A 25565-nucleotide genomic window follows, 5' to 3' on the forward strand; every position below is an offset into this window, starting at 1 on the left:
ATAGCGACTCAGAGGGTGACTGTATTTGATGAGTGAGCGAATGGTTGCGTATCTAATTGTGATGTGTGAGTTAGTCAACGTTTGTATGTTTCTTAATGACGTGTGAATGGATAAATTGAAAGTGATGTGGTCCAAGGTGGACCCCGCCTCTTGGCTGCAGCTCCCCCTGCCATGTGAAGGAAAAGTGGGAGAAATAATGAGAGAGCAAATGAATGACTGAATTCATTTCTGGCAAACAGAACAATTAACTTTATTCACAGTGAGCAGTTGTTTGGTAAAATACAAAACATTTCATTAAAGCGTGTGTGAGAGGAATTCGATATTTTCAGGCAAACCACTGCTTCTTTTATGATCTGATTTCTAACTTGAATTAAATCATTCACCACCAACTGGGTTGCTATTGAAAGTACTACTCATAAGGTATTTGTACACAGTGCGAGTACAGCGTGTACTCCGTTACGGATAGGTAGTACAGTATATTTATATCATTGCCCTCACCCTGTCACACCCCGAATACAGAATCAACACAGGTGTTCTCCATAACTACTCTCTAATTTGTTGGATAATACAAAACTTAAAATCAAAAATATATATATATTTAATAAGCAGAACACATTTACAGTCATGGGCGTGAGATTGACGTTCTCCAGGGAAGTCATCCATGCCCGTGAAAAAACTTCTGTGAAGTTTCCTAACTTTTTTTTTTCGGAAAACGGGAGGCGATTCTTCTGGAAAGCTGCAATCGCACAGAATCACAGAGCGTGAACGGACATCGTCTGGGATGACGTTGCTCCTACAGGTCAGGACAGGGTTGCTTCAGGAGAGCCCTGATGAACTTCTTCAGGTCTTTGTCCCCTCGAGTCCACCTCACCAGGCGGGTCAGCACCAGCCTCCCTTCCTCAGCTTGCGCCAGAGCCAGGTACCAACCGCCCTGGGCGCCTCGTAGCTGTCTGCTCCCCGCCGCTCCCTCTGCCGGAACCGTTTCGCCTTTCTCCTCCACGGCATCCAGGCCGGGGCACATGCAAGCACCGCCGTCCTGCAGCCAGAGGGCGGCGTGGGCCATAGCCCCACCAACCCCCTCGGCCCGCTCGGCGCCTCCCCCGGCCCACCTCAGGATGCGGCTTCGGGCCAGGGGCACCAGCTGGCGGTCCCCGCCTACCGTGGAGACGCTGCCCGGACGCAACTTCAGCGCTGTAGGACAGTGGGAGACATGGGTTAAAATCGCATCAGCACATCGGTATGACATGAACATCTGACAAAGATGGGAGGTTAGCTTTCACCATATGGGCTCTGACAGAACCCGTCCTGGATGTCGGCTTCTCCCTCCGCTGCCAGACTGCAGGCATCACAGATGACGCTCCCTGGGTTTTGAGAAAGAGAGCGAGACGGCTGAAGGGCCTGCGTCTGCGGAGGTGTGACAGCGTGAACGAACGCAGGCTCTTTGTGTTTTGCTCGGAGGGCAAAGGTCGGGTTTTATTGACCTGCCAACACAGATTAGCTCACTTGTGGCCCTTCCGTCCCTTGTTTCACTTATTCTCTGTGAATTCCCAGCAGTCGTCCTGAAGCTGACGTTCATCCTGAAAACCAACATGGCGGATCCAGACCCCCCCGACCCCCCCAGAGCTGCAAGGACACTGGTTCCCTTGGGCCCTAGAGTCGGCGGGAAGGTGGACGACTCTGCCCTTTAAGAGCTACGGGTTGAAAACACCCTTTATCCAAGTGTGTGTCTGCAGATGTGATGACTCACGGAGGCTCAGCGATGACTAACAAAAAAAAAAAAAACAGTTGTAACTATTTCTGGAGTCCCCGGTTTTAAACATCCGCGGGTGCTGAATGGAGGTTTGTGGTTGAATTCCTCTGAGGGCAGACCACTGATACACATCTGAAAACTAAATACAGCACAATGGCCGGTGCAAGACTGGGTCACTAAGGCAAAATGAAAGTCTGTGTGTGTGTGTGTGTGTGTGTGTGTGTGTGTGTGTGTGTGTGTGTGTTGTGCGTGCCTTCATTCATTCATTAGCTAAACTGCTTCCCCTCCACTCTGAAGTCTATCTCAGCTGTCATCGGGCGAGAGGCAGAGTTCACCCTGGATCCATCTCAGGACCACATGTAGCGACATGCAACCATTCACCCTCTCATTCACCTTTCATATCGGGACATACAAATATTCACTCATTCATTCATGCATCATTTAGAGACATACGACCATTCACTCTCAGTTAACGTCATATGTCGTCGTGCAACCATTCCTTTATTCATTCACAAGTTCATACAGAAACAGGAACTATCCACTCTCATTCACATGTCATCTAGACAAATTCTCACTCATTCACTCACACTTCATAGACATGCAACCATTCACCCTCTCGTTCACAAGTCATATTGAGACAGATAAATAATCATTGATTTATTCACAAATCATAGCGAGACGTTCAACCTTTCCCCTTCTCATTCTGGACAATTTAGTGTCTCCAATGAACCCTCCTGCATGTGCTTGGATTGTATGCAGAACCCTAAAGAACCCCACGGAGCCACGGGAATCCACCCACGGACCTTCTCGCCCTGTTCAACGACCGAATCTCATAGTTTCTACCACACTCGACTCGGTGCGTGGAATATCTCAGCAGGCATCTCCACTGACCTTTGTGCGCCTCCTCCCTCCGCGCCTCCTCCGCGGTGCGCCCGTCGCGCTCCCCGCTGGCGGGCACGCACAGCTCGGTCCCCCGCGGGAAGCGGCTGCAGTTAAACATCTCCGGCCACGGGAAGCCGAAGGCGCTCATTACGGGCACGCAGCTGTCCCGCACGGCCTCGCACAGACTCCTGCACGGACTGACCGGCCCGCCGAACTCCGGCATGCACACCGGCGCGAACAGCGAGCACAGGAACTTCTTGGTGTCCCGGTGGCACAGCTTGGAGACGAGCGGTAGCCACGCCGCGGACTGCTGCTGCGCCTCCCGCAGCGTGTCGTGGCCCAGCAGGTTAGGTACGCGCATCTGCCGGTAGCCGATGCCGTGGCACAGGGACAGGGTGCTCGGGATGGGCTTGCACGCCGTGCGCGCCGAGGGGCCGAACGGGGGCCCCAGCTGGGCTGCAGAGGAAAAGCCGAGGAGCAAGGCGAAGATCAGCGCACACGCAGGCATGGCGGTTCGGGTCCGGATCCCGGTGTGCGCTCCGCCACCTGGGTAGGTAGAAACAAAGAGGTGTCGAGGAAACGGGGGTTAATGAGTGGGCCGGCGCCTCGCAGTCACCGACCCACCCCGACAGACGGGCTGTCTGCAGACTGGGAGCCTGGCAGGATCATTCAACACGCCACTCAGGATTTCCTCCCTGCACACAGACACGAGTACTGCGTACACTGTTGGCGCAGACTCCTTCTCGAACAGTGAGAGCTCAAAGACAGGAGGCTAAGCCACTGTTATTTGGTTTTCAGGTTTCAGATTCAGAGGAATGTGAGCCTTTCCTTGTGCAGTTAGCACATACGTGGTGGTTTTCACCCCCCCCCCCCCCCTTTAGTAGAAGCAGACCTAGGAGTATTTATTCTCCTTTTGTTCTGCAACTTTTAGACCCAGTCATTGTGTTATGTAGCATTGGATAATCAGGAATGCAATGCAAAAGACACACTTTGTGTGCAAAATGGAAAATATACCAGAAAAGCTATGGCAGGCAAAGATAATTTGCAAAGGAATCACTGCAATCAAAATGCTTGTGCAAACAGTATGTGCAGCTTTAAATCCAGGGGCTGTACGACAGTATCACAATATTTCTCTGGTGGTATTTGTGGTTATCTTGTTACCCGTCTCCCTCTCAGACGCTGTGAAACGCCGGCCGGAGATAAACGGCGTGTGTGCAGAACGGTGTATGAGCTACTCTGTCATCATACCGAGCCAGAGGGTGTCAGAAACTCTTTCATCTTTGGCCAGGGAGACGCCGACAAGCCCCATCCTGTTCCCCTTGCCTTTTGTTTCCTGTTATGAACCCAAATATCCAAGCTTGGATTTAATCCTTAGGTGACTCGGGCCTGTCTCTGTCACGCACGTAAGACGGTCAAACATTGTCTTCACTCCAAGTACCTCAAATATTCAGTAAAATATGTGTCTGTTAGTTGAAATAGTCCTGAAACATTGGCCTGTGGTGATGCAAAAACATCTGAAATTACATTTAAGGCATGACAGTGAGAAAATATAGATCTGTTCCAATCAAGTTGCTTAAACTTTACATTTTGCATTCCCCTTCCAATTCAAATGATCACATTTATTCATAAGAATTGAGTAGAACTAGGATTTGCTTTTTGGTGATTTAGGGCCATAGAAACCACACACAAGCCATAACTGTCAATGAGGCACTCAGTGGCTTTATTAAGTGCACTTCAGTTATTGTTAACACTGGGCTCAATCCAGCATAGAAAAAAACAAGGTGCACATCAGGGCATCTCTAGTAACATCATAAACGCTGGGCTACATTCAGAAGTCGTCATCTGTGTAATGAACTTTGCACGGTTAATTTTTAATTTTCATTGATTGCAGAAGGTCGGGCTAACTCATAAGTCAATGTGATAAGTAACTGCTAAGATATCTACTGTTTTTCTTCACGTTGCGAAAGAAAACATGATACTTCTCCATTTCCTTTGTCTGGTCTTGGTAAAGGGCGTATACAGTATATATTTAGACCAAAAAAAAAATACAAAACAAAAACTTTCATTCTAGGAATAGTACTGTAATGCAGCAAATGTCTACATGCAGGTCTGAGCGTTGGCTGATTCCTATAAAAAATGTTTTGTTTCAACAAAACAAAACAAAACTTTCAAACGCTTGTTGTTTACGACCTCTGGTTCTCATTTACGTCACAGAAGCCGGAACTAACGTTTGTGGAATGCGTTGCGGTAAAATGTTACTGATCTATTATCGTGATTATGACCGGACATTTTTTTAAAACATCAATATTCTACTTGATTGTACTATCTAAATTTTGAAGGAAAAGAAAATCAAAAATGTATAAATAGAATATCCCGTTCTACGTCACGGCCGGGGCACGGACGCTTCTCAAATACCGGAAGTAGCGGCTGTGTTGCTGCAGCGGTGGTGCCGCTGTCATGTGATAGCCTGTCCGAGGAGCTGCCGACAGTATCATGTCTACATGAAGCTCAAATAAAAAAAGAAAGAAAAGAACAAACCAAATCCGATCGCGTATGTAAATTGGAGCGGAGAAACTCGTCTGGTTTCTGCGGGGCACCGGGGAGGCTGGAGTTGCGCAGCGGACGCGGCCATGGGTTGCTGTTACAGCAGCGAGAATGAGACTCCGGAGGAGGTAGTTAGCCGTCGGCTATCCCAAAATGGTTCACATATTTGTCCAGAACGCGAAGAACAAAACGTGACATGATGTAATCTCCGGCAAATATTCCGTACTTGCAGGTTGGAACAGCGACCCGTATTCTGAGTAGTAGTAACTAATTTAGGAGGAATCAGTTAGAAATACTGGCGCGTAAAGAGTATCATTAGCATTAGCTTGCCAGTTAAAGCCTTGGGGGCGAGGCCTAGGTCAGAGCAGGCTAGGAGATCCAACAGTTAGCACTGAGACGAAAAGCGCCTTGAATGAGAACCGCTTTCCACCTCTGACTGCAAAAATCCAACCACGATTAAGAAACACGACACCGAAACGAGTGTCAGGAGTTTTGGCCGTTTGCAGCAACGCCTTTGTCAACCATAACCCGTGTTGACAACGATGCTAACTTGGCCGATTGCTATCAGTGTAGTTGACAACTTGTGTGTTGTGTCATATGACTCAAGAATCCCAGCCCGTCTTCGCTTGAGGAAGCGAGACAGTTTTTCCCCTTCGTGCGGGATTTAGTTTATGTAATAAATAGCACTTTATTGCAAAAAAATGCAGTCAATTTTAAAAACTCACATTTCTCCTCATGCAATCATCTGTAAAATTCAAGCACCTACTGTTGCTTTTTTTGTTCAAGTATTTTCAAAACAAGATAAATGCAGTTTGTTTTGTTCAGTCAGGAAACCAGTCAGTCACTTAAAAATCAGCTGGAAATGTCATTCAAAAGTGGTCAGTGAGGTACAAAATGTATAAGCTTCTCTTAGTCCTTAAGTGAAAGTTACTCAGCTAAAGTCAGTCTTTTAAAACCCGCTGCATTTGGTCATTCTCTTTTTTCGATCACATGTTGCAGTTTGGATTTGTTCTCAGGGTTTGTGTCACAAAGCCACTAATACTTGATAAAGCTGTATTAAAGCTAAAAAGTATATAGCATAGATGCAGCCAGTATTGAAAGTTTCTGCTTTATTGGCAGTGCCAATGGAAAAAAAAAACCAACTGGTGGTGATTTGGTTACTCATTGCCTTTCTTTTTTGTGATTGCTCTGAAGGACCCCGAACGTAAGCCGCTGATCCTCCCTAACCCTGTTAGCAAACCTCCAAATGGCACAGACTGGATCACGACCACTGTCCCCTCGGCGCGGACTGATGAGCAGGCCCTCCTCACATCCATCCTCACCAAGACTGCACAGTAAGGCCTCGCCTAGCCACCGGTGGCATTTCCCTACAAGCAAAGCGGCAACGTATTAACTGTTTTCGCCCAACACAGGAATATCATCGACGTCTCGGCAGCCGACTCCGTCATGATGGAGCAACACGAATACATGGACAAAGCTCGACAGTACAGGTATGTCTTGGTTTACGATTGTTGTGAGTCAACTGAACTCTAAACCACAAGAGCAAGAATTTTGCCTGGAATTCCTTGATATATCTGATGTGGTGAGAATGTTTGCTCTAATTACTGTTACTGTTTGGTGGTATGTAACAGCAGTCAAAAGTGCCCCAACTCCGTAATCATGGGTGGATCGTGAGACAAATTTAAAGCAATGTTCTTATGCAAAATGCACACCTGGAAATACCTTTGCAAAAACACATTTGTCCATGGTTTATTGAAGTATTCTCCACTTTTTTTAGCTGAAAGAATTACACTAATGTGGATTTAAACTACCACAGTCACAGTTTTACTCCTGATAACTGTGGCAGTGAGATTGTCAAGTCTAAAAAACAGAGATTTTCTTTTATAGTTTCCTTTTCTGCTGTTGGCATCAATCTACCAGATTTATATTCTCATACTCAAAGTGAACAGGTTCTTCTCAAGTGAAGGAACAGCAAGTTTGGGGAAACTTGCGACAACCCCTATCACGATTCCTCCAAACATCAACGTGTCAGCTGCATGTTTGCGTGCTGCGCCAAAGAGAGGAAGTGATGTGCTCTGGACAAACGCCGTTCGCCGCCTCTGTTTTGTAACCGTATTAATTTCAGCCTGAACTTGTGCTTCTTGCAGCACAAAACTTACTGGGTTGAGCAACACTTTGCCCCAGAAGAAGCCCATGGCCCTCCCGTCGCTTACCAGCCAGCCGCACCAAGTGCTTGCGAGTGACCTGGTGCCATACTCGGATGTTCAACAGGTAATCACACACAATTAGCTATGTTTACAAATCCCCCAGGCCACATCTGACAACAAACCGATCTCGGTGAAAGCTAATGTCTGTTTACATGCGTGGATTTCGGAGAGCTGTGACTGTTTACTAATTTTGCTAGATATTTTCAAAATTTCTACCTTTTTAACATTGTCGCTTTTTTCTCACAGGTGTCCAAGATAGCAGCGTATGCTTACAGTGCAATCTCCCAAATCAAAGTGGATGCTAAAGAAGAGTTGGTGGTCCAGTTCGCCATCCCCTGATCGTGCCCTCATATTGTTTCCTCCCATCCTGCTGTCTGTGTGCCACCGCTGCATCCTCACCCTCCAGCTCACTTATCCGAAAAAAGAAAAAGCAAAAAAGCATCCTGGGTCCTCCTTGCTTCTCAGCTTTGCCATCAACTACTACCAAGACGGGGGACAGTGCCCGCGACTGTCGTTCACTCTTTGTCTTTAACTTATTGTTCAGAAACCATCAGGAGTGGTGAGAGATGCCCCGTTGAGAATCCTGTTGGGATCAATCTCGCGTCTGTACTGACATGGCCTCCTCTGCACACACCCCCTGGACCTGTCCAGGCCAACCTCATCCCCCACCTCTCTTCGGTTGGTCAGCCGCGGTGTCCTTAAACGTTTTTAGAGTCTACTCAGCGTGTTGTCTTGTTTACTTCCACCTTCTGGTTTGCGCAGCCAGGCAGGCAGAGGTGGCTCCGCCTGGCAAAGAGTGGATGGGAGGTTCGCTGGAAGCCCAGAGGATATTGTTGCTGCCCGGCAGGATTTAGAATATGACCTTTCGACCTCTTGACACCTGCTGTTCCGTCCCAGAATGACACAGCCAATCCCATTATCAACAAAAAATAAAAGGATTTCCTATAGCTCTTATTTTAATAATCATAAAAATCCCCATTTAGTGCAAGAACCACCCCGAGCTGAGGATGTACCATTTATCCCTTGAATTAAACCCACATTTCACAGTATCAATTAAAAAAAAAGAAAATCCTTTATGCAACACTATGGTTGCGCGAATTGCAGCCAGGCGTGTTGCCCATTTCCCCATGGAGGTTGAGCGGGGAGGGACCTTTTTGTGGGCGGGTTAGAATGCAGCCCTCAGGGCAGATGGGAGCTTCATTGGGGGGGCACAGGGGCCTGAGTCCGACTCCGCAGCCACTTGTGCGCGGAAATTCTGAGTCAGATGTCATCCGCACATATATAAAAGCAGAAGCGCAAAAGGGTGTTGGGTGTGTGGGGAGGAATTGGGGTGGGGAGGGGGCAACTGTGTATTCATGCCTTTGTACAGTTTTTGGATGGAGTATAAAGCAGAGACAGATTGTATGAAATTCCTTGGACGGGATTGGCTGAGATTTTGCGGCAATTGCCGTTTTTATGAAGATCAAGAACACTTTTAAGACCTGCATTTGGTAGCATTTCAGGCTTTTTTTTGCCCCCTCCCTCACCCCGCCGACCTGCTGCAGACTGTAATATGATTGAGTTGTTCATATTAATCAGAGACTAACAATCGTAGCAACGTGGGAAAGCGTTAACAATCTATGTACCACAACAGATCAAATGATCACAGCCCTGTTTTTTTTTGTGATTTATTTTTGTTTTTAAATGTTATTTTGCTCTTGGAAAGAGAGCGTCGGGCTGTGTGCATGGGCGGAGAGCAGAGCGAGCTGCTCTTCCAACTCTAAAGGGACGATCTGCAAAGCAGCGATTTGTTTTAAACGCCTATTGATTTGAGCTTTGGGTTCTTGGCATTTTTTTTCTGTTTTGTTTTTCTCCGATGTTGTAATATGACCTGAAATATGTTTGTAATATCTTAGGCTAGTACCAAAAAGTTTTAAGATATTGTTTTTTGTTCTTTTGGTTTAGTTAATTCATTAAAAAATTTCAATATACCCATTCGTGTCATGACTTAGGAATGGAAATATTTGGTAGCATTTAAAATCTATTTATTTTCTTATTACCGATTACCCTGCAAAACCTTTGAAATCTCTTTATGTTAAGCTAAGATGAAATCCCTGAGATGCGGTCCCATTTTTGACTTTGGTGGTCTGATAAAACCTGTGTACCCTTACAGCACTGCAGTGGAAAAACACTCCAGCAGTTGCTAGAGATTGCCCTGCATTGCTCGGATCCGCTTCAGCCTGCTGGGCCAAATGTCTGCCAGGATCCGCTCTTTGGGCGTCACGGCGCTGAAGTCCATCATCTTCAGCCGAGGTAGTACAGAGATCACGTGTTTCCTGGTGGCACAGAAAGCCAGAGTCCAACTTAGTGAAAAAAATCCCTTAAACAATGGAAGACATTACGTAAACTTAATTCAATATAAAATAGAAACGGATTTAATTAAAAAGAAGCCCCGATTCACAGCTAATCAGGCCGTTGCAATTGTTTTAAGGAGAATGCCCCTTTTTGAAGGTGCATTTCTAATGTTGCTATGCAAGCTCAGCAATGAGCTCCATTTGCACTGACACGCCTTGCAGACACTGTTGCGCACTTGCATATTTGCCAAGCACTTGTGTTTCACACACACACGCACACACACATACACACGGTTGTGCTCGGGGCCATCATCGGCCAAATCAACTGCTGAGCCCACAACAGGTGCGGAGGAAAGACCATGCGGGTTGGAGTTCAATGCCAGAGCTCGGCCTGCTGTCACTTCAAATGCTTGTGGCAGAACACCAATTTCCAGTTTGAGTTGCCGAGCACAAAGTGGGATATTGCGGACACAGACAGTTGCACTGAGGAGAAAAAGCAGGACGCTTATTGTTATATTAATGTCGACAGACAGGCTTCACCTGTAACCCGGGTTGGTTTCTATGCTATTCCCATGCAGAGTGATGTTGAAGAGATGTGGCAGCACTCCCAGCTTCTCCACCTCTGATAGAAAGTAGATGTTGTTGCCGTGGAGATACAGTACGCGCAGTTCAGTCAGCTGACACAAAACCTGCAAAACACACAAAAAAAAATCAATCCAAATTCATTAAAAGAAGTGAAGAAAAACATTCAGTTTGATCAAGAACCATGACATGTAAAGAAACACAGCCACGAAACATCCGGCACCATCTGACAATCCTGCAGGGGAAAGCTGCACCCAGATTCATGTATCCTCCAATCATGCCGCTTTTAACAAGTCACGCCTCCTTCAGGTTTCCACAAGACCCTGATACATTGAACTCTCACTCCCAAGAATCATCATATGAGGATCAGTAGCACTATTATACATTCATTATTTTAACACGCTCACTTGAATCAATGACTGCTCATTCTCTGCTTAGCCGATGAGCTCACATGGTTACGACGTAACAACCAAGCCCCCGAATCCATGGCCCTGCGACCAGCAAACACTCCGCACATGTATTCTGTTTGTGCAGTTGTGCTAAGTGCAAGGCCATGTGCAAGTAGGAACTGTGAAAACCGCGCCCCTATTAACACTAAGGTTTAGAACGGGGGACCTTCGAGACCTGCCATTATTCTAAAACAATCCTTAATAATAAGCTGCCTTTATATTATCCAGAAACACAACCTCCTCCCCTTGTTCTCCATGACCACTCATTTTTAAGTGAACCCCTTTATGAGAAGTTCTCTGGATGAAACCCGGTAGAGGAAGCTCACACTGTCTATATTTGCGATGTTGTTGAAAGACAAGTCCAGCCAGGCGAGCTGCAAGGGCTCTGCCAGGAAGTGTTTGATCGTCGTCTGGAGGTCGTGAAGGTCGCTGATTTTGTTGTTGCTGAGACGCAGGGATCGACTGAGATACTTCTTCTTCTGGTCTCGTTTGACGGGCCGCAAGCCCATCCGGGGTTCCTCTGACCAAGATTCTGAATGCGGACATTGAACAGCAGACAGCAGGTGAAATGCATCGTGAAGGCTATGCACTGTGTACAGAGACGATCGAGTGACGTACCTGACAAATTGCCGATGCTTTTAAAGGACAGATCCACTGGAGCTCCGTACATATTCACACCTGTCAACGACTCACCTGCAGGGGGAGTGCAGCAGGATTTAAAAACAAACATCTAGCCACTGCACATTTGCCTCTGGGCTACATACACCTCATCCACCTCTACGCTGTCATAACATCATAACATTTTGTTTGGAATGCGAGGCATCAAATACGGTTTGGTGTTAATTAAAGATGGATTTTCTCACAAATATCGTTGCACTTACCCATCAATAATAAGGCCAGTCGCGATGTCCATTTAAGCGTCTCTTGCTGAGACTAAGGGTGCCTTATTTCTTAAGTGCGTTTCGCCGGCCTTAGCTGAACACAATGGCCCTTTGACAGTATGATCACAGCCCAACCCAACCTCCCCCTTGTGACCTCACAGCACCCCCATATGACATTACAGATGCTGCAATCACAGCATTCTTGTTATGTTTTGGTGAAAGTAGGGGTTATGGGGTGTGTTCCTAACATAACACACTTTTTTAACACACCTACTTGTATCTGTTAGATTGCTGTTGTTTGCTGATTGCTTCTGTGTAATGAGTTTCATAAGCTCTTATGTACTCACCCATGAGATAACAATAAGTGATTTTGAAAAGATCTTCTTTCTTTTTTTCCTTTTCTTCATCTGGACTTATCCTTGTTTTTCGTCCGTGTCGACTGCGAGGTTCAAAATTAACTTACCTGTGGGAGACGCGTTTCCAAGGCAGCACACAGGTGGCCTCATGATGGGAGTTGTAGTTTTGGTTTTACTCACTTATTTTATTTTTGTCTCTTTATTTCTTACACTGTTGCTCTGTGGGCGGCTGAAAAGAAATCGTCGCCAGAGCCGAACCGATATAACACATTAATGCCGTGCAAAAAAACAACAAAAACAACGATATTTTCTTTCACAGCTTTGCATTTGATGGAATGTGCTTTCGTTACTATTTATATTTTGCAGATGAGATGCTTCTTCTGAAGCAGAGTTGACAAAAAACAAACAAGTAAAAACAAATTTGTGACAAGACGTCTAGACGTAACTAGAAAGTCAACATTAGCCAAGCCCAAAATCGAAGGGCGAGCCGGGCACCCGGACCAAACGCATCGTCATGTTGACTTCCGGCCTCCGAACCAATGAAAACCTCACTTCTTCACGTGCGTCGCAACATGACCACGGATTGGCTGATTTCAATCCGAGGACTCTTTGAATTCTGTGTGCCTGCACAGGGCAGTTTATTTGTGTAGCTGAGTCAACCGAGAAGGAACATAACAGATAAACTGGGCTGTTATACGGTAAGTTACTTATAAATATTAAGAAACACATCACCAGCATTAGCAAAATATCTTAATCCATGCCGTATGGTGGCTGTTTTTTTAAGCAATGGCAGTTTAACAGCGAACGCAGGTTAAAAAACCCCATTCGCAACTGGCGAGAGTGGGGTATAGCATTTTTAAATCTCGAATTGTGCACTTGAGCTGCTTTAATTATGTTTATTTTTTAATAATTTATTCTAACCCACAGGTTGAAACCCCCTTTTGAGATAAAGGGGCAAGCGACCAAGTAAACATGAACCTGGGTGTCAAGGCTCTTGTTGGCTGGGTAAGACATCGACCCAACAATTGCATGCTACATAAAGCTAGTGCTCCTGTTAGTAAGCCCACTTTGTGTGGGTGAAAATAGACAACTTAAGCTAAACGACAACATAGACAAAGTGACAATAACAAGAATAAAATAGATAAACAAAAAAGGCAGGATGTGAGTGGACTGAGGCCAACAATGATTAATATAAGACAACAGAGTGAGCACATGACATGTCAATGGGGTGGGGTAGTGGTGGCCCAGATGCACCTCCGGTCGGTCAGTGTTGTGTGCCGTCTAAACTGCTGTTATACAGTCTGATGGCCGTGGGCACGAAGGAGGATCTGAAGTGTAGTAAATGCCGAAAAGACAAGATGCAGAGCTGGAGGTTGCAGAGATGAAGATGTTTAGGTTCTCTTTGGTAGTGATGAGTATGGATAGGATCAAGAATGAGTCCATCAGAGGGACAGCACATGTTAAATGTTTTGGAGAGAAGGTCAGAGAAACAAGACTGAGATGGTTGGGTCATGTACTGAGGAGGGATAGTGAATATATTGGTAGATGGATGCTGGAATGGGAGTTGCCAGACAGAAGATCTAGAGGAAATCAAAGAGAACATTTATGAAGTTAGTTGTTGGAAGAGAGGAGGATACGGAGAATAGGGTTAGATGGAGAAAGGCGATAATGCTGTGGCGACCCTTGAACAGAAATGCCGAAAGGAAAGGAAGATGTTATCTTGTATTACTTATCTGTGCATGGGCTGATACAAGTCATACCAGGGGTTGGGAACCTTTTTTGGCTGAGAAAACCACATATTTTAAAAGAGAGCCATATAATATTTTTCAACACTGAATACAACTAAGTGTGTGAAATTTCAAGTAAGTCCAACAATATTAAAGTACAAGAAGTCTTTTAAATGTATTTTTTTTTAAATTGCATTGTTATACTTGAGTTGACTAATAATAAATACTTCTCACCGTTAATGCGACTTCTGGTGCTGCATGGTTTTGCTGATTGCTTTGTAGTCTGGTTGGTTTGTGGTGAGGTTAAACTTCATTCATTCATTCTTTTATCTGTGAATGGCTTTCCGTTCCTCACTATTGCAAAAGAACCGATAGAGCTAGCTGAATTCCAGTTACCTTGTCAGGTCCGTACACAGATTTGCTGCTCACTGTCTTGCACTCTGCATACAGACCCCCATACCTTGCTCTGAACTGCCTAATTCCCTGGGAGAAGAACTATCCTGTTTAGCTCCAAATACTTGCCTTGATAATAACCAAAAATATTAAACATGGTATAATAATGTTTTTTCATTTGCAGGTCAATAGCTTTAATTTGGAGCCTGGCGAAATTAAGATAGAAGCTTTGCAAGATGGGAAGGTCCTGTACCAAGTCATTCATATTCTGTGAGTGTTAATGATTTGCTTTTTTGCAAAGCTCTCTGTGTTTCCAGTCAGAACATGCATTTTCCTGCAACCTCTGTCATATTATCCTTTTCTTTTGTGCCGATTCAAGGAAAAAGGAGTCCAGCCTTCCCCCATGTCGGTCAAGTGAGGAGCAGTTCCAGTTCATTATAGACTTTGTGGAAAGTGAGTTGCTCTACGGATATGATATTCCTGCGCCGTTTGGCCTCGGAGATGCTGCACCCTCTAATCACATTATTATTAGCTATACATCAAGTTAAAGTTATTGTAAATCTGAAGGATTTTAAAATGCACGAACTTAAAACTGGATCTTGGTGATTAGTCATAACTTGCAGAATCTCGCTTCTCTCTTTTGTGTCCACCAGAGGATTGTAGATTTAATCCACACAAAGGCACATCGATATCCTGGGACAGCATTAGCTGTGGCATCAACCCAACAGTGGAAATTGCCAAGGTACAAAAAAAGCACCATGCAAGTGACAACCTGTTTCTCTCATGCACTGGTGTTAAAAAGTCAAAGGCGATTAGAAACGCCTGTCAACGGTAAAAATGTTAAATCCGGATGATTTCAGAAGAAAAGACTAGCAAGTAAAAACAGTTTTACCACACACACACAACTAATCGTCCCGTCTTCAATAATCCCTAGGTTCTGCTGTTGCTTGTTTACTATGACTTGATGAATGACAGGGCAACCCTCAGCGCTTTGGAATATGGAGTGGAGGTAAGCAGGGCACCTTTTCATTCCTCCTTTAATTGCTCTCTACTTTATTGCCGGTTTTCAGTCAAGAATAACCATGTGTTCCTCCCCTCTCTCAGCAAGAGATTGCAAAACTGACAACGTCCTTTGTGATGGAAAGTGACGATTGTGTTTATTTGAGCAGCGGCCTGGATGCCTACCTGACAAAGAAATGTGAGTCACTCAATCTTCCAACTACATTTATTTTTGAAGATATGTAGACCCGCCATCACGTAGATATATCCCCCACTCCCCGATTTCCAGATCTGCCCGTCCCCTCAGACGTGTTTGGGGAATCGTCCACCGCTTCATCCAGCGTCTCGACGTTTTCCTCGCTTTCCGACGAGGACTCCCCGGTGCTCCGCCGCAGGCAGAAAATCACATTCGTCGACATGGAAACAGTAGCCTCTTCCTCTGTCAGGTATGGCCAGGCCCTTGTCTTTTGACCTTTAGCCAAGCATAAATAATTATTTGGGATGATAATGAAAGTAATTATATTTTATTATTATGTCATACCATAGACGTGCATTGAAATTCCTCTCCTCTGATTAGATTACATGCCTGACTTAAAAAAAACAAACAAACAAACTTTAAACTCTCTGCAGAAAATCACCTCTGCAGGACATCATGAACACGCCCAGGTTCCAGATGAGGAAGATGCAGCGGCAGGTGATGAAGGAACGGGAGTACAGGGACAGTTTGGAGCAGGAGCTGGCTGCCAAGATTGCCGTTCTTACCCAGAGAGGTACGGTGCGTTGGGATTTGTGTGTTTTGTTGACATTTTGCTGCATGTGTGAACTGAAATGTCCAAATTTCCCCCCAGAATCCTACATCAACCAGATGCAGTACCGCCTGGACAAGCTGCGTGAGGAGCAAGAGGATCGGGAGCAGATCGCCAAAGAGCAAATCGACCAACTGGAGACCAAGAACGAAGCGTAAGAGCCCGCAATGTGGAACCGGGGACGCTCAGTTGGGGTTTTTGTCCTGCGGTGTGAAGACGCCACTTCAAGATTTACACAAATAATTATTGTGTCGTTTCCGAGCCTCCTAAACATTAACAGATTTTATCTTGTCATCAACAGTTTCATTGTTGATTGTGAACAGAAAGTGTGACTGAAGACTGCTCTCCGTTTTGCAGGATACAGTTGCGCCTCAATGAGATCTTGAAAGAAAGCAAAGACTGGAAAAGCAACTCCTCGCTGATGGAACGCAAGATTGACGAGCTGTCCGAGGAGAACGGTGTTCTTGCCTCCCAGGTGAGTGGCATCTGGTGGCACGTGGAATCTCCAGCTCCAACCCCTGGATTTCCCTAAAGGCCCCTCTCCTCACGTCTCCCCTAGATGAGGTTGACATGCTCCCAGCTGGCCGCCTTCGAGGCCGAAGTGGCCAGGCTGACGGAGACCCAGGCGTTGGCTCAGGAGGAGTGGAGGACCAGAACGGAGCGGCTGCAGGCCGAGCTCAGTGATGCCACAGCGGAGAAGGTAGTGGGTGAACAGGAGTTTTTATAGAATAATTGCAACCAGTCACTTATTACCTAACTTTCTGGAATGAAAAATCACCCAAAAATGTATCACAATCACCCGTCTGGCCTGAAAGAGGGCGATTCCCAAAGATGCGCCAGTTTCCAACACCGGCTTGTTTCCACAGGAGCTGCTGGGTGAGCAAATCCAGATCCTGCAGGGAAAGCTCTCCTGCTTGGAAGAGGAGATAAAGCGAGGCAGTGAGGAGGAGCTGGGAGAAAACATGTGGTCTATGATGGAGGTAAACTCTTAATGTACAGTAGAACATTGACTCGCAGGTTTTCTGAGATACGAGCCGTCACTAAGTGGAGTTTTTGCATTGCACAATGAGTAAAGAGTGAGCTTTGACGCTGATGTGGCTGCCGCTGTTAGTGAAGAGGCATTTAAAGACAGTGGGAGGCGCCGCCCACCATTGGGTAGCCCAGAGAAAATCATGGAAGAACATGAGTAAGTTGTGCATGTTGCGCACTCGTATGTCGGTTAGATAGGGTAATGGACAACCTCATCTGTGAGAAGGCAAGAGATGTTTGCGGGGTTTTGGTGCAGCAGACTGCGGGGACGTCAACGGGCAAGGCGTTGGAAGAGTCGTTCAAAGCCGGCCAGGGACAGTCTGATGGTTTCATTTTGTCCATAAATGAACTTTAGACAAAGTGTGCTAGAAACATTCAGCAACATATTGTGGCATTAAGTGTAAAGCCAATAAATTAAGTTCAGCGATAGATCTTAGTCCAATCTTCTAGGTAAATAAACTGAATAAAACAGCTATTTCTTTACATTCTCTTATGTATTATTCTTTGTACGGTATTCATCATTTATAAAGCACATTTTTTTAAATTTAAATAGCACAACAAAAAAAGGGGTCTGTATCAGATTGATAGTGTTTCAGTTCATTCTAATGGAGAATGTAATTTGATATACAAGCAGTTTGAGTTACGAGCTGGGCCATGAAAACTTGTAAGTCAAGGTAATACTGAATATGTATTTTGCTGGAAAGTAGCTCTGGCCTCATATCTGACGTTCTCTTGTGGTTCGGCCAGAGACAAGTTCTGGAGAGTGATATCATCAGGCTGAGGAGCGAACTGGACACCTTGGCCGGCTCCCTGAGGGAGGCCGAGGCCGATGTCCAGGCCAAGGCGGAGCGACTGGCCCAGTGCGAAGAAGAGGTGAACCAGCAGAAAGAACTCCTCCGGCAGCAGGGCTCCCGACAAGAGGACCTCATCCGAGCAAAGGATGAGGTCCTAGAGAGGCTCCAAAGAGAGGTTGCCGAGCAGAAGGCGCTCCATCAGTTGGAGGTGGCCGATCTTCGGCTGCAGCACGAGCAGATCCACCGGCAAATGTCCGAGGAGATGTCGGGCCTTCGGGAGCACATCGACACGTGTGAGCAGGAAACCAAAAGCCTGAAGGAGAGGAGGATGGAGCTTGAAGGTGACCTACACCTCGCCAAAGAGAAGCTGCATGACCTGGAGACAAAGTTCTCCGCCCTCACCTCTCTCTTGGATATCAAGGACCAGGAGATCATCAGCTTGAGAGAAGACGTGAACATTTTCAGCGACCAAACCAAAAAGTGCAAAGATGAAATCCAAGCCAAAGACGAGATTCTGGCCCAGCTGCGTTCGAAGGAAACCGACCAGCAGGACAAAATCCAAACCCTGACGGCCCAGGTAGATGACCTGACTTCGTCCCTCCGACACACCGAAGAGGACCTCCAGCTTCAGAAAGACCTTCTGGAAACAAGGTGTCAAGAGAACATCCAGCTGATGGAGGAACTCAAGCAGCAGATTGAAGCACAGGAAGAAGAAACCAAACAATTGAATGCTAAGATCAGTTTGAAAAAGGAGGAGCTGGATGTGCTGAAGAGCGACAGCTCAGAGCGCTCCCAAGTTCTGCAGGAGGAGATCCGAGAGCTGCAAAGCCAGGTCGATGATCTTCAGGAGTCACTCAGAAAGGCCGAGGAGAAGGTCCAGTCTCAGCAGGCCGAGCTCCAAGAGCGGGAGCGACAAACAGTCAGAGAGAGAGACTCCCTGCAGGGACAGCTCTGCGCCTCCAAGGACCAGGTGAAGCTCATGGAGGAGGAGATCAAAACTAAAGAAGAACAGATCACACTGCTGAAAGTCCAGTATTCGGAGGAGTCCAGTCATCGGAGGCAAGAGATCGAGGGTTTGGAGGAACGGGTGGAGTGCCTGAGCTCCTCCTTGAGGAACGCAGAGGAGAACCTGCAGTCCAAGGAGGACCTCCTCACCAGAGAGCAGCAGCTGAACACAAAGACCACAGAGTCGCTCAGGGCGGAGGTGGCGGCGTGGAAGGATGAGGTGAGCAGACTCGGTGTGGAGATCAGCATGAAGGAGGAGCAGCTGGGTGTGGTAAAGAAGCACAGCTCTGCACAGCAGGACATCCTTCAGCGGGAGATCGAAGGCCTGAGCGTGCAGGTCCAGAGCATGAAGGACTCCCTGCAAGAGAACACGGACCAGGAGCAAGCCAGGGAGGAGCAGAGGGCCAAACACGAGCTGGAACACACCATCCAGATGGACGCGTTGAGGAACTGCACGCTGGCCCTAGAGGAGGAGGTGAAGCTTCTCAAAGTGGAGATCCAAACGAAAACGGACCAGCTGGCCACGTTGAAGGCCGAGACGTGTGAGCAGTCGGAGGAGCAGAAGAAGGAGACGAACGCCCTCAGGGAACGAGTGGAGCAGCTAAATGGATCCCTCCAGAGCGCGACTGAGGAACTTCGGGAGAAAGAGCACCTGCTGGCCCACAAAGAGTCGGAGATATCCCGGGAAAAGGAGAAACTCCAAGAGGCGATGGCGACCTCCGAGGAGACAGGAAGGCAGCTCAGGGAGGAAATCAACTCCAGAGAGGAGCAGCTCATCAGGCTGAGGGAAGAAGCTGAGGGCCGTTCGGAGAACCTCCAACAGGAGATCGGCCTCCTGAAGAAAAAGCTAGAAGATGCTGTGGTTTCCCTTTCCAAAGCTGAGGAGACCGTTCAGACTCAGGCAGACGTGCTCAGCAAGCAGGAGCAGGAAAGCTCCCATCAGAAGGAGCTTTTCCAGCAGCAGCTGTCCAACTCTGAGGCCAACGTGAGGAGGATGAGTATAGAGATCCGAGCCAAGGAGGACCAGATCACGCAGCTGAAGGCGGCTGGCTTGGAACAGTCCGACCTTCTCCATCAGGACATCCAGAGTCTAAAGAGCAAGGTGGAGATTTTGGATTCTTCACTGCGGAAGGCTGAGGAGGAGGTCCAGTCTAAGGCGGACCTGCTGGCTCAGCAGAGGGAAGAAGCAGCTCACAGCTATCAGGAGAAAGTCCAAGAGGTTTCTTCGTTCAAAGAAGAGATCAGAAAGCTCAGTGAATCGCATCAGCAGAAGGAGGAACTTCTCCTCAAGGCTGAAGAGAAGCTCCAGAGCCTCCAGAAGGAATTATTCACCGCGAAGGCTCGAACAGCTGAGAAGGACCAGAGTTTAAAGACCCTAGACGAGGAGCTGACCGTCCGAGCTACCTTGCTTCAAGAGGCAGAGGAGAAGGCCCAAAGTGGTATGGAGATGCTGGCTGAAATACAAGAGGCCGGCTCAAAAAATGCAGAAGCTCTGCAGCAGGAGATCCAGTCCCTGAAAGAGCAGGTGGGAAGCCTCTCCCTTCAACTCCAGGCTGCAGAGAAGCAGCTGGCTGATGCTCAGGAGTCTGCTCAGCGGGCCCATCTGCTGCAGGAGAGGTTGGATTCGGCGAATGCAGACCTGACCAAACACCTAGAGGCACAAGCCGAGGCCCTCAGTCAGAAACTTAAGGAGCAGGAGCTCCAGGCCGCAGATGCCAGGGAAAAGAAGGCCCTCGTTTTGGAAAAGGAGGCCCTGCTGGCTAAGGTGTGCCAAACCGAAAAGGATCAGCATGTTCTGGAGAGGCAGGTTGAGGCTCTGGTCCTGGAGAGGGAGAGGCTTCTTCAAACCCAACAAGTCATGGAGCGGGAGAACGTCGCCTCGCGGAAGCTGGAGTCTGTGCTTCAACAAGAGCTGGAGTTACTAAAGCAGGAGAAAGAGAGACTGCTGAAATGCCCAGGAAAACCTGAGGATGGCGGGAGACTACAGAAAGACCTGCAGGAGAAGCTTTCAGCAAAATCAGAGGATGCTGAACACTACAAGGCCCAGGTTTGTGTGTTCTTACACTTCTTCTCGACACATTCATGTTTTTATGTGAGACAAATGTCAACCTCACCTTGATGACACAGATGGAGAAGGCGGTATGCCATTACAACGACAAGAAGCAGCGTCTCCAGGAAAGCCAGGCGGAGGTGGCCGAGCTCAAACACTCCTTGGATGTGAAGGAGCGAGAAGTGACGGCGGTCATGATGGAGAACAAGCTCCTCCAGCTGGATCTAGAGAAGGCCAGAGACCAGGAGAAGGCTCTCTTGAGCAAGGTGGCCAGTTTGGAAGCACAGGTTGGTTTGGTTTTCTCCCCCTCCAAGCAGCAGGAAGACCTCACCAGTTCAACACCAATCACGCCACGATCTTCTCCTTGGTTGCTCTTCTCCAGTTCCCCCTTACCAACCACCAGCGTGCTTCGAGCAGGATCCCCAAGGGCGGCGTCGTGTCAGAGCCAGATGACACCAGGTGCTTGAACGCCGAACAGAACAACCAGGTGAAGAGGACCTTGAGCTCTGACAGCCTGAACCAGAGCACGCTGGAGGACTCGCTGAACATCACAAGGTATTACAGCTAATCCCTCCTGGACCTCCCAACCGGGCAAGGGTAGATTGGCAACAGCTGTACCATCCTTTACATCCCGGGTGTTCAGTGACTCCGCCTTTTACAGGAAACTGTCGGGGCCCCACGAGTCGAGCACGCCGCTTGTCCGCAGTTCTGAGCGACTGGCAGCCAAACGCCACGCGTCGAGGGAAACACTGTACTTCACCCCAATAAATGGCAGACGGGTCAGCAGGTACACCATGCACAGCCAGTCCTCAGCCTACAAGCTCCTCTAGGTGGTCACATCTGCCAAAAATTCATTAAGAGTCGTGTTCTGATGTACGCGGTGTGCCGCTAAACAAATTTTCATGCGGCAAGTCAATGGCAGAGTGGACAAATGCTAAACTGTATGAGGAAGATGTCGTTCACTCTATTGTATTGTGCTGTATGAGCTTTCTTTTGTTTGTGTTTTTTGGAAACTTTTTGCTGTTCATTATGGCTCTAGAGCAAGTCTCTTTTTGATTTTATTTTCATTTTTATTGCACAGTGTTTTTATGCCCTAGATTGATTTTACTACTGTCTTAGTGTAGGTGAGTGACAGAGGTACTTATGTACAGTATGAGTTGACGTGGCAAAAATCGTGTTGTTGCGCTGAGTTCCCATGTAAGTCGAGGGTCCTGTTATTCCTATTTCTCCAAAGTAACCACCTTTGCTGATGAAACAGTGCATTTTTTTTTTTTTTTTTTTTTTTTTTTTTTTTGAGATAAAGTCAAAAATGTTTTATTGAAGTTAAGTCACGCCAGGGGTGATCTCATTTCCCCTCTAGGGCTTTTGTGGATGTGGACTCTGCCCGCAAGAACCCTACCTCATCCGTCAGTCGTCGCAGGACCATCCAGGTCAGAGCTATCCATTGGCACCACTGAAAATTCTCTTGATTTATTCGCTCAGAAGGCGGCAATGTTGTACGTTTCCATCCCTTTTGGTGTCTTGAGTTTCTGTGGGTCCCTTCTCACCAGAAGGGACCAGTGCCTTGCTAGCATGTTTCTCTCTGGGTTATTCCATCTGTTTACTGAGATGTTTTGAAAACAAAAAGGTCATATTACCCGGGCACTAAACCCATGTGAATCCCCGTCTTCAGGAAACCCCTGGTGCCGGCGAAAGGAATGAGACTTTCTACAGCCTGGCCTCGACCCGCTCACAGCCAGACCTCTCTGGAGCCCGCAGAGCCGACTCTCCCACCATAGGTGCGGCGGACCAGCTCTCCGGCCTTCCCGGCTACCGGCAGAGCAGGCTTCTTCCAGGTAAGCAGAAACCACACAGGAGCTTTAACAAGCAAACAAGTCGCATATAGCGTCTTCTTGTTAGCATGCTGATCTCTAACGATTTGTACTCATGTGACGCATCGGCCTGGCTCTGCTTGTTTCTTTCACAAACTCTCAGCATCAAGGCCATTCACCGGTCGCTCGGAGAACGAGCCCGAAAGCACACCCGAGGACTGGATTAGGATCGCCGAGCTCCAGGCCCGGAACAAAGCCTGTCTCCCTCACCTGAAGAGCAGCTACCCAGTGGAGTTCGAGGTGAGCGGATTCTTGCCGCTCGAGTTTGAGACCTCAAACTGAAATGCGAACTGTAGCTTTAAAATATCTTTGTCTCATTGCCTTTCCTCAATCCGCGTCCTGATCTTTTTCTTGTCTTCAGACTGGCCGGAGCAGTGCCTTTATCTACACGGACGAAGAGCTACGGACCGGTGACCCAACCGAGACCTTCCGCCGGGCGTCCATGATGCCCGGCCAGCTGCAGGACTCCCTCTCGGCCCACTGCTTCTCCCTGGCGCCGCCCGGCTCCAGCCGCCTGTCCCTGATGCCTGGCCAGCTGCCACACAGAGCCAGCAACTGCTACCAGCTGCGGAGCCCCAAGAGGGCTTCGGTGACTCTGTCGGTGGAGCAGGCTTTGCCTGAGGTTGGTAGGAGTTGACATATACGGCCTCCAACCCGCGTAGAAGGATGAAAATCAATGCTTGTCGCACTGCTTGTTTATTATTTGCAACTGATTTTTTCTGACGTCCCCCAAAATTCGTCTCTTGTTTTGGTAGAAAAAGATGAAGTCCGGTTGCCTGCCCCGGCCCCTCACTCCCAAAAACAGGAACGTAAGCAGCCAACCCCCAAGCGCCCAGCTTCAGTGTGCCCTCAGTCCTGTGAGTGCATCAGATTCCACTGGTCCAACGTTGTCTTCTAATTAATTATGTCCGAGTCGTTCCCTAATATTTTGATGTTTAATGTTTTCCCAAAATATCAGGCTCAGCGGAGGGAGTCCATGATGTTCACCATTGAGAACACCCCAAAGAAAAACAACTATTTGAAGAAAAGCCTGAACAAACTGCGTGGCTCGGCCCGCAAAACCTCCAAGCGGTCGCCTATTAATGCCGCCCGTGAGTGCCAGGAGAACACGCCTTCTGGAAACGTACGTGCTGGTACAGGCCGGGCAACGAGGGGCGGCTGCTTCAAATCGCCCTTAGTGATGGCCAAGCAGCAGAGGAAGTCTCCTCAGGGCGCCAGGAGGGCCGCCAAGTCTCCGGGACTTACGGGCGGTGCACGCAAGGTAAACAAACACACACACACACACTTCGAATTCAATCAGGTTTCGTTAAACCTCCCCTGGAAGTGACCGCTCCACTTCCTGTGAATGAATCCATTGCCCAATGCAAACCTGAACCCATGTGAACTTCAAGGATATTCTCAGTCCTAGCGTTGTGCTAACAGCTCTGTGTGCTTTGAAACACTGTTTCCAGAATGTCTCAGTGAAGACAGTCTTGCAGCAGGAGCCAAAAAGGTCAATACTGATCTTTTTTTTTTTTTTTTTAATTAAATTCCACTTCATGGTGGTTGCTTTCATCACTGACTAAAGGCTGGTGGTTGCTTCCCCCTGCTATAACTTTGGGTATTTGAATTTTAACAGGCATCGTGTTCTCCACTAATGATCACTTCACATTGAAATGAGGTTCTATTGATCATTTTATTAATTGTCACTATCTTTCATCCTGCAGATAATGAAAAAGATGAAAGTGTGAAGACGGGTATCCCCAATCAGACCTTCCACTCTTAGATCAAATTCATCATGTTTTGTTTTTTTTTTAATGCATTTTATTGTTTCCTTGCTTAAAAGGGACTAGACTTTACAACTTTCTGTAACTTCCCCTTTTTCACACTGTAATATATTTACATGTTTATGAATAAAATATCCTAAAAGACACTGTGAGAAAGCCTTGTGTCTTTGGACTGAGTTGAATCTTGAGTTTTTTTTTAATTTCCACCAATGGTTTTTACTATGTGACAATAAGAGTAAATGGTTGAGTGTCTATTTTTGGCCTTGTGATCGACTGGTGACCGGTACATGGTGAACCCCACCTGAGGACATGACCTTGAGTGCAGGCAGAGAGAATGAATAAAAAGAGGGAATGGAAAATGTCTCGGAAGGAGTCATGAAGTCAGAAAAACTAAATGGAAATGCACAACAGTTCGATTTGGGGGGGCACCATTTAGGTCTTATGTCTGTCTGACCATGTCAATCATTAGATGATATATAATAGGGTCTTATTTAGTAGTTTGAGGTGTGGGTGGGCATTTGTGGAGAAAAACCAGGATTTATGTGGATTTATGTAAATGTCATTAATAGTTGAGTTGTGATCTATGGAATAGAACAAGGTGATTTTACCACCTTTTCAACCGTGTTTTCTATTAAGTGACTGAACGCTTTGCTGATTTTGATAATTGTAAGTCAATTATGGAATACATTGACCTTTTTTTTTTTTGTACCCACCTATAAACTCTCAAAGTGAAAGAGAGACTCCTGCACAACCAAGTGAGGAATTCATTTTTTTTCTTTGCCTTTGAGTGAACCATGAATTGCCAGGATTTCACCTCAATAAGGAGTTTATTATTTATTCAGTAGGTAAGAAAAAAATGAAAACACCACGTTATCTCATCTCATATTCCATCTGGTTGTATTTTGCCCTTAACTTATTTATCTTAAACCCTGACACCACTTGTATTACTGATAAAGTAATACTTTATTGATTCACAGAGGAAATTAAGGTGTCGCAGCAGCACAGGATGGATATCAAAAGACATTAAATACAATAATTTATATAAATAGAGACATTAAAATAGGACAGAGACAACAACAGTAAAAGGATAAAGAAACTGCTAAATGAAGACAATTAAGTGAATTATCTTTCTTTATTAATT

The 25565-nt window shown here is 46.8% G+C and overlaps 4 protein-coding genes across 5 annotated transcripts; 2 read left to right on the forward strand and 2 right to left on the reverse strand.

The window, feature by feature from the left end:
• Positions 1-267: 267 nt before the first annotated feature.
• sfrp2l (secreted frizzled-related protein 2 like) lies at positions 268-3298 on the reverse strand. The gene is made up of 4 exons (XM_086178871.1): positions 3257-3298; positions 2642-3178; positions 1281-1361; positions 268-1191 (listed from the first exon to the last, which is right to left on the reverse strand). The coding sequence occupies exons 2-4, from the start codon at positions 3138-3140 to the stop codon at positions 794-796; spliced, it is 978 nt and encodes a 325-aa protein (XP_086034997.1). The 5' UTR covers positions 3141-3178; positions 3257-3298; the 3' UTR covers positions 268-793.
• A 1757-nt stretch (positions 3299-5055) lies between these two features.
• On the forward strand, positions 5056-8452 carry lamtor1 (late endosomal/lysosomal adaptor, MAPK and MTOR activator 1). The gene is made up of 5 exons (XM_086143596.1): positions 5056-5304; positions 6371-6510; positions 6589-6666; positions 7324-7447; positions 7630-8452. Exons 1-5 carry the CDS (start codon positions 5263-5265, stop codon positions 7720-7722), a joined length of 477 nt encoding a protein of 158 aa, XP_085999722.1. The 5' UTR covers positions 5056-5262; the 3' UTR covers positions 7723-8452.
• Positions 8453-9478: 1026 nt separating this feature from the next.
• lrrc51 (leucine rich repeat containing 51) lies at positions 9479-12017 on the reverse strand. Of its 2 annotated transcripts, XM_086143595.1 has the most exons (5): positions 11629-11678; positions 11366-11440; positions 11074-11279; positions 10257-10405; positions 9479-9698 (listed from the first exon to the last, which is right to left on the reverse strand). In XM_086143595.1, exons 1-5 carry the CDS (start codon positions 11630-11632, stop codon positions 9566-9568), a joined length of 567 nt encoding a protein of 188 aa, XP_085999721.1. In that variant the 5' UTR covers positions 11633-11678; the 3' UTR covers positions 9479-9565. The 2 variants fall into 2 exon arrangements, with proteins under 2 accessions (XP_085999721.1, XP_085999720.1); XM_086143594.1 differs by having other exon boundaries at positions 11366-12017.
• Positions 12018-12909: 892 nt separating this feature from the next.
• numa1 (nuclear mitotic apparatus protein 1) lies at positions 12910-24389 on the forward strand. The gene is made up of 24 exons (XM_086143602.1): positions 12910-12989; positions 14289-14374; positions 14484-14557; positions 14758-14846; positions 15039-15113; positions 15209-15302; positions 15393-15549; positions 15734-15873; positions 15952-16063; positions 16267-16384; positions 16469-16609; positions 16776-16889; positions 17686-20784; positions 20865-21074; positions 21170-21342; positions 21449-21574; positions 22148-22217; positions 22460-22622; positions 22762-22898; positions 23020-23280; positions 23414-23515; positions 23617-23919; positions 24110-24150; positions 24365-24389. Exons 1-24 carry the CDS (start codon positions 12957-12959, stop codon positions 24366-24368), a joined length of 5922 nt encoding a protein of 1973 aa, XP_085999728.1. The 5' UTR covers positions 12910-12956; the 3' UTR covers positions 24369-24389.
• Positions 24390-25565: the final 1176 nt, after the last annotated feature.

Source organism: Fistularia commersonii, chromosome 3 (assembly GCF_037954325.1).
Source record: "Fistularia commersonii isolate RoL2024-O1a breed Wild chromosome 3, RoL_Fcom_v1.0, whole genome shotgun sequence".
NCBI classification, from domain to species: Eukaryota; Metazoa; Chordata; class Actinopteri; order Syngnathiformes; family Fistulariidae; genus Fistularia; species Fistularia commersonii.